The 8,717-nt window shown below is 42.6% G+C and overlaps 1 protein-coding gene across 2 annotated transcripts in view; it reads left to right on the top strand.

Annotated features, from left to right (window-relative positions):
- LOC137753617 (zinc finger protein 530-like) overlaps positions 1 to 3,032 on the top strand; it is a 35,903-nt gene extending 32,871 nt beyond the window's left edge. Inside the window, exons 5-6 of one of the 2 annotated variants that reach the window (XM_068528903.1) lie at positions 1,618 to 1,630; positions 1,732 to 3,032. In XM_068528903.1, the coding sequence (XP_068385004.1) occupies positions 1,618 to 1,630; positions 1,732 to 2,433 (715 nt within the window). In that variant the 3' untranslated portion in view covers positions 2,434 to 3,032. Of the gene's footprint in view, positions 1 to 1,174 lie in introns of both variants that reach the window. The other variant, XM_068528902.1, reaches the window with a different exon arrangement.
- The last annotated feature ends 5,685 nt before the right edge of the window (positions 3,033 to 8,717 follow it).

Here is an 8,717-nt window from a genome sequence, read left to right on the forward strand (position 1 = left end):
CCTGCATCCAAACCGTGGGGACTACTTCCTTTCCTAGTTCCTTTGGAAGGTGCTGCTGTTGCTAGGGCTGGGTTGTTTGCACTGCCCTTTTCTCTCCTTGGAGACCTAATACCTGCTGCTCCGAAGCCTAGTAGGAAGCCAAATGGGTCCCATCTTGCTTGCCTCCTCCCTGCCTGGGTGACTTTCCAGATCCATGGTTCCTAGGTTTTGCTCCCTTCTTCTGACAGTTCTTTCATGCCTGCCTGTGCCAAGAATTGCATGTCACTGGACATGGGCACTACTTAGTTGCACCATGAGCTGTTTTTGTGATACCCTCATCTGAGGTTCTTTTTGTAACATTTAGTTTTCTTTTCTGTGCTCTGTTATGTGATGTTTCTTTGGGCTGGAATTGGCCACTTGCCTGTCCTGTCTGTCCCTTAGGACTTGAATTTTCTAAGTCCCATGTAGTTAATGTGGGTTGCAGGGGAGAGTCCTGGGTGCTTCATAGAATGGCCCACTGTGGCACAATGGGCTAGAGGGGGCCTGGCAAGGACATGACATCAGGGCTGTGTTCACATCATACCAGGAACCTGTTCAAACTAGTGTTTTGGTGCCACTGCTGGGTGCCACACCTCATTTCCATCTCTTCTTCCCCGTTCTTTATACTTGGCCAGCTTGTCACTTTAACTCTGACTTCTGGCCCCTGGCTATACCCAACTTTCCTGCCTCCACCTGTTACCTATTCTTCTCTACTGCTGCCTCTGCAGTGTTCTCCAGTGTTGGCTCACATGTTGGTGTGCACATATCCTTGATAGTCCTTGAACACCAGTTAGTCATTTGCAAATGGATTTTTCTATCCCTGGACAAAAATTTCTGTACAACACTCACATGTTAGCAGCAGCTAAGGCACTGCTCAAGGTGTAAGAAGTGAGTTGAAAACTGCCTGCCTCTCCTCACTGTGCTGCATCACATTCTTAACATTTTTTCATCTTGTGAGGCTTCCCTATTTCTGTAAACTTTTAGAGTCCCAGTACTGCAAAACAGCCCCTTCCTCGTCCTGATTCCAACTCCGTCATCCTGAAAACCACCTCATGTATTCATTCTTTGGTGTGTCAGACACATATTTGTGATGTGGCTGCCACCAGTCCCCAAAGTGAAGTCCCCACGTACTTCACTAGCATTTTTCTGTTTTCAGGTTGTTTGTGTGGCATAGAGAATGACAAGGCTCCTTCAGGACAGAGTGTTTCTCAGGAAAGAATGCCACAAATCAGGACTCTAAAGCCAGATCCGTCAACCCAGAAAACTCATCTCTGTGAGATGTGTGTTCCTGTCATGAAGGACGTTTTGTACCTGGCTGAGCATCAAGGAACGTATACTGGGCAGAAATCGTGTACATGTGTAGCATGTGGGGAACAATTCTGTTTCAGGGTGAATCTTCACCAACACCAGAAGGAGCACAGTGGGGAAAAACCCTGCAGCAAGGGTATGAACAGGACCTCCTTTTTGAAGAGCTATGGAATCTATTTGTCAGGGAAGCCTTTCACCTGTGGGGAGGGTGGAAAGGACACCGTGGGCCTTTTCCAGTACCAGGCCACTCCCAAAGCAGTACTGAGTATACACAACAGTACTGGCTGTGAGGAGGCCTTTCACTGTGGAAAAAGTCCTTACAAGTGTGGTGAATGTGGGAAAGCCTTCCGCCGCAAACGTACACTTGTTCAGCACCAAAGAATTCACTCTGGAGGACTGTATGAGTGCAGTGAATGTGGGAAAACCTTCACTTACAAGCACACATTTCTTCGGCACAAGACACTTCATACTGGAGAAAGGCCTTTTGAATGCAGTGAATGTGGGAAGGCCTTCAGGTTCAAATATAAACTTGTTCAGCACCAGCGTATTCACACTGGAGAAAGGCCTTATGAGTGTGCCGAATGTGGGAAAGCTTTTGGGTGCAAATCCAAACTTGTTCGGCACCAGAGAATTCACACTGGAGCAAGGCCTTATGAGTGTACTGAATGTGGCAGATTCTTTAGACAAAGCTCCAGCCTTGTTCAGCATCAGAGAATTCACACAGGAGCAAGGCCTTATGAATGTGGTGAATGTGAGAAATCTTTTAGCCAAAGCTCCAGCCTCATTCAGCACCGCAGAATTCACAGTGGAGAAAGGCCATATGAGTGCAGTGAATGTGGGAAATCCTTTAGCCAAAGCTCCAGCCTCGTTCAACACCGAAGAGTTCATACAGGAGCAAGGCCTTATGAGTGCAGGGAATGTGGGAAATCCTTTAGCCAAAGCTTCAGCCTCATTCTACATCGGAGAATTCACACTGGAGAAAGACCTTATGAATGCGGTGAATGTGGAAAATCTTTTAGCCAAAACTACAGCCTCATTCAGCACCATAAACTTCACACTAGAAAAAGGCCACAAGAGTACAGCCAACATGAGAAAGGCTTCAGTTAACAGTCTGCTCTGATTCAACACCAAAATCTCACAACTCAGATCTAAGTTTTAGGAATTCAGCTAATGAGGAAAAAATACCTTTTGCATGAGGAAATCTACATAAGATAATGGCCTTAGACCTTCAGGGAATGTGCTATCTCTTTGCTCAGTGTGATAGCACTAGAGAGCCTCTATGAGGAGCCATCTGCCATGAGTTCCAGGTATGTGAGAAATTTTCAGAAGCGGCATTTCATATTTTACCTGCTCAGGAACCTTGCCATAATTAAGTCACTGCCAGGTTCTGTGGCAGAAGTCAACTCGCCTCTACCATCTGGCAGGTCCTCATAGTGTGCATCAGTCGCCACAGCATGCTCAGAGAAGACAGATGTTTGTGCTCTCTCTCCCATTCTCTAGAGGAAATCATAGTCCAAGCCTCTAGGGAGTTCCCATTCCCTTCTCTCTAACTAGTTATGGCACGGACCTGACCCAGTTTGGGCCCAAAGGGCCCAGTCTGGGAACTGCTGGTGGCTTGTAAAGTTTTCCTTCTTCATAGCGTTGTTGGTCTTAGGTGATACTTTTGAAGCATTTTCTGTCCTCCAAGTCGCCAACCTGGGAACGATCTGCTGCATATTGCTCTGATTTGTATAATAATAAAAATCTTACTGTTTAAGTCACCTTTAACCTTAACAGTTTTATTCGCCATGTGGGGTAGTTGAAAACAGAATTTGAAAAAAAAAAGAAAAAATAGAATTTGGCTTTGCTAGTGTGAACAGGTGGACAGGTTTCATGAGGGTCTCAGGGAACAGTATGGTGTAAGAAAGTCTGTCTTACTGCAGTTTTTGTCTAAGCTGTATTCCTGTCTGTGGTAAAATAAAAAAGTAAATATTTGATGTTTGTCCCCGGTTCCTGGCAGAGATCTTCTAAAACCCTTGGAATTTCCTGAGTAATAAGAGTGTTTTTTTGTGTGATAATGAAATGACTCAAGGCGGAGGCCTGTAAAGATCTTCAGCATGGGGGCTGGTCACCAGATATTAGAGGGTTAGAACTTTTAAACCCCACCCCTGACATCTGGGGAGGGGAAGGAGCTGGAGATTGAGTTCAATCACAATGGCCAATGATTTAGTCAACCGTGCCTATGTAATGAAACCTTAGTAAAAAATCCCTGAACAGTAGGATTTGGGGAGTTTCCATGTTGGTAAATACATCCAACCAGGAAAGGGGGTATACGCTGACTCCACTGGGTTAGGGGCTCCTGTGCTTGGGGTTCTTCTGGACCTCACTTCTTTATCTGGCTGTTGACTTGTGTCCTTCATAATAAACTGTAATTGTAAGTATGGCATTTTCCTGAGTTCTATAAGTCATTCTAGAAAATTATCAAACCAGATTTGTAGTCGACTTGGCAGAAGTGGGGGTAGCCTTGGGACCCATTTTGTGGCTGGCAGTCTCATGGGACTGAGTCCTTAACCAGTGGGGTCTGCACTGACTCCAAGTAGTTAGTGTCAGAATTGAATTGAATTGTAGGATACCCAGTTGGTGTTGGAGAATTGGAGAATTGGTGTTGGAATGACATATTTGGTGTCAGAAAAAGTCACACAATGTACAAGGCCTTCTGGGAAAGACTGCTGGCCTCTGTGGTCCTAATAAGTACCTTGGATGGCAGGTTTTTTGTTTTTTGTTTTTTTTATTTATTTCTTTTGGCTGTGTTGGGTCTTCGTTTCTGTGTGAGGGCTTTCTCTAGTTGCGGGGACTGGGGGCCACTCTTCATCGCAGTGCGCGAGCCTCTCACTGTCGCGGCCTCTCTTGTTGCAGAGCACAGGCTCCAGATGCGCAGGCTCAGTAGTTGTGGCTCATGGGCCCAGTTGCTCCGTGGCATGTGGGATCTTCCCAGACCAGGGCTCGAACCCGTGTCCCCTGCATTGGCAGGCAGATTCTCAACCACTGCGCCACCAGGGAAGCCCCACCAGGTTTTTTTTTGTAGGCCCAAAGACCACCCTCAAGAGAGTACAGCTGTTACAAACTACAATACTTTTGGAACTGCAGTATCTGGGACGTGATAATTGTTCCCAGGTATAGTGAGAGAAATCAGTAGCACTTAAATTATGCAACATGACATTATTGAAGCCTGATAATCTAAAGTAAATTCGGAAAATACAAAGTGCTGATTAATCTTTCTTTGGCTCTGAAATTGTGAGATTCTTAAATATTAAAACCAGTTTTAAAAATCTTCATATCGATATTTACCATTAAACTTGGAGTTAAATTTTAGGATCGTCTCTGCATGGAAATTTTATTAAGACCATTGATGGTGACTTCCTCATTGCACAATTTCCACCTACACTTTTATCAGCCCAGAGAACCTTTGCTGCAGTCTCCATGTTCCATTTGCTCAGCCACCATCTCTTACAAAGAGCCTCACTATAGGAGTACCTCAGATGTTGTGGGTTCAGTTCCAGACCACTGCAGTAAAGCAAATATTGCAGTAAAGGAAGTCACATGAATTTTTTGGTCTCCCAGTGCTTATAAAAGTTATGTTTATACTGTAGTCTATTAAATGTGCAATAGCATGATGTCTGAAAAAACAATGAACATACTTTATTTAAAAGATACTTTATTCCTAAAGAAAAAATGCTAACCATCCCCTAAGCCTTCAGTGAGTCATAATTTTTTGCAATATTAACATCAGAGACCACTGATAAAGATCATAACAAATATAATAATGATGAAAATGTTTGAATTTTTGCAAGAGTTACCAAAATGTGACACAGCCATAAAGTGAGCAAATGCTGTTGGAAAAAAACAGCACCAATAGACTTGCTTGATGCAGAGTTGCGACAAACCTTCAATCTGTAAAAAAAAAAAAACTCGGTATCTGCAAAGCACAATAAAATGAGGTATGCCTATAAGTTCCCTTTTGTTTGAAGGGAACACATATTGCAGAGCTGAACTGTAGTTCTAAGATTTTTTTTTATCTTAAGTTTTTGTTTTTTAATATTTATTTTTTAATTAATTAATTAATTAATTTTGGCTGTGCCAGGTCCCAGTTGTGGCACGCGGGATCTTAGTTGCAATATGCGGACCTCTTAGTTGCAGCATGCATGCAGGATCTAGTTTCTTGACCAGGGATTGAACCTGGGCCCCCTGCATTGGGAGCACGGAGTCTTACCCACTGGACCACCAGGGAAGAAGTCCCTATTTTTGTTTTTTTACCCTAAATCTGCACTCTTTGATCTGACATCCAGAATGCTAAGGGCTTCTTAAAATCTTATTTTTGCTTTGTACACTCACCCCACTTGAATTCTTATTATGAACTCAGTAGCATCTTCATGGTGTGTCATAGGCCGTTTGTAGTGGAACACATAATTCTTATTTGTGGTTCTAATGGGAACTGTCCTTACAGCACAACCACTAGATCCCAACAGTTAGGGAAGTGTACTTGCACCCTACCCCAATAACCCTTGGCCCAGTTGCACATGCCAGCCACTTACAGCAGGGAGCATAAGATGCAGATACAGGGGAAGACCAGATCCATCATCAGGTTCACAAACACATTCTCTGCTCTTCAGAGCTACATAATTCCTGAGCTCAACAATCACTGCTCTAACATTCCATTGCTCCTGTTGGCTAAAAAGACTCCATATTTCGATTACTTATTAGCCTTACTAACTGCCACCACCTGCAAACTTCACATCACTTAGTTGGGGAATGTCCAGATAACCTAGGACCTCTTCTAGCCGGAATTGTCCTACTAATTAGTCCTACTAATTATCTATAAATGTTTAGTCCATCTGCTTAAAAAGCTGTCATTACTGATCTCTCATTTAAAAGATTCCAAATCCTGGTCAAGGACTTTACCTGAATGCTCCAGTTGTCCCCTATTCCAGCAGCACCTTCCCCACTTCTGCTACTTGCCTATCCAGCTTGGTGTTCCTAGCTTAATATATTCACCGAAAACCTCAAGAATCTCAGAACTATTTGTTACTTTATATAAAGTTCCCCCAGGATTACTTCTATCTATATTAACATTCTGCTACCTTTATACAGAGAAAAGAAAATCATTATTTGATTTTATTTGACAATACCCTCTGCCTCCCAAATCTAAAACAAATATCTTATGGGCTCCCTTATGTTGAGAAGGTAGTGATGCCTCCCCTCAATTTAGGGTCAGTCCCTCCATTAATGCCATATAAGGATGATTTTCCCATGACTTAGCTTCTGAGGGGTTTTGTTCTTGGTTTTGTAAATCTATTGATGATAAACCACCCATCATTGATCTTCAGTCTTTTAATCTGTTTTACAAATAGCAACAATAAAATTTGTGTACTTCATAAAATAGCTACCCTTCACTTTATGATCTAGTACATTTTCTGTTCTACCATTTCTCTCCCTCATGCTTTATGGCTAAATTTTATGAGCATTTTCTCTCTCTTTTTGTTTCTATTACCTCAACTCCTATGTATTCTCTAATCGTTCTAATGAGAGTTTTTATCTTCACAACTCCATCATTATTAATGAATTTAAGATTTTCCTTAAAGTTCCTTTCAGGAGCTTTTGACACCATTTTTTTTTTCCTTTTATTTTTTCTTTTATTAATTTTATTTTTGGCTGTGTTGGGTCTTCGTTTCTGTGCGAGGGCTTTCTCTAGTTGTGGCAAGTGGGGGCCACTCTTCATCGCAGTGCGTGGGCCTCTCACTATCGCGGCCTCTCTTGCTGCAGAGCACAGGCTCCAGATGCGCAGGCTCAGTAGTTGTGGCTCACGGGCCTAGTTGCTCCGCGGCATGTGGGATCTTCCCAGACCAGGGCTCGAACCCGTGTCCCCTGCATTGGCAGGCAGATTCTCAACCACTGCGCCAGGGAAGCCCCCTCCTTTGTATTCTTAATATACTGGATTTGTTTTTTTTAATTTTTTGATTTAATTTTTTAAAAATTTATTTTTTTTGGCTTGCTGTGCAGCTTTCAGAATCTCAGTTCCCCGACCAGGGATTGAACCCGGGCCACAGCATGAAAGCCCGGAAGGAATCCTAACTACTGGACCACCAGGGAACTCCCTGGCTTTGTTTTTTTTAAATGCATTCCCTTAATATTGTAATAAACAGGAGCTCAATCAGCAGTTATTTGTCTCTTCACAACCTATACACATTCTGTTGGTAATCTTATGCAATGGCATGGTTGTAAATATCGTTTTAAGCTCAAAACTTCCAAATGTATATCTCCATCCAAAAATCCAGTGATTGTCTAATGATCTACTTTGTAACCTATTCCTGGACATCTGGTAGACATCACAAATTCAACACCTTCAAACTTCTCAGCTTTCATTCAAAATTTTTTTTAAAACTTTATTTATTTGGAGCAGTTTTAGGTTGACAGCAAAATTGACAGGAACGTACAGCGATTTCCCATATACCCCATGCCCGCATATATGCATAACCTCCCCCATTATCAACACCCCCCACTAGAGTGATATATTTGTTACAATTGATGAACCTAAAATGACACATTATCACCCAATGACCATGGTTTACATTAGGGTTCACCCTTGGTGTACATTTTATGTGTTTGGATAAGTGTATAGTGGCATGTATCCATTGTTCTGAGCTGGTCTCAGTCTGTCAGTGAGCAATGTTGTGGTTGGACTGGCTCTTGTGGTTCTTATTGTGATTGCAAGATGCCCTTCAGCAATATCCAGGAAACCGAAAAAAAAACCAGGTTTATTATTATTATTTTTAAACAGTTTTTTACTACATTTATTTATTTATTGTTATTATTTGGCCGTGCAGCATGTGGGATCTTAGTTCCCTGACCAGGGATCGAACCTGCGTCCCCTGCAGTGTAAGCGTGAAGTCTTAACCAATTGACTGCCAGGGAAGTCCATATAGGTTTATTATTTACAAACCTGGAAATTACATAGCACATCCGGATCCACATAACAAGGTCGAGGGGAGAGAGACAGTACGTGGGCCTGGGGTTCTGCTTTTATTGTGGTCGAGAGTGGGGGTGTAGGGTTTTATGGGCTCACTCTTTATTGGGGAATTTAAAACATAAGAGTAGGAGTTTAAAGCACAGCAAGAGAAAAAAACAAGTAACCCAAATGGTCAGTTACAGAAATCAACCAACAGCTCCTAAAGCAAAGGAGCCCCAGTGGGAAAGGCAGGCTGGCTCTTTATCTAATCACCTGGCTGGCAATGTTGTTTATTCCAGATAGCCATCTTTGAAGTGGATGCCTCTTTGATGCCTTGGCAAACAAAGTTTAAGTCAGGCACTTGCTTTACAAAAAAGAAAATAAAACAACTGTCAGGCCTTACACTGCA

The sequence above is a fragment of the Eschrichtius robustus genome, chromosome 19 (assembly GCF_028021215.1).
Source record: "Eschrichtius robustus isolate mEscRob2 chromosome 19, mEscRob2.pri, whole genome shotgun sequence".
Lineage (NCBI taxonomy): Eukaryota > Metazoa > Chordata > Mammalia > Artiodactyla > Eschrichtiidae > Eschrichtius > Eschrichtius robustus.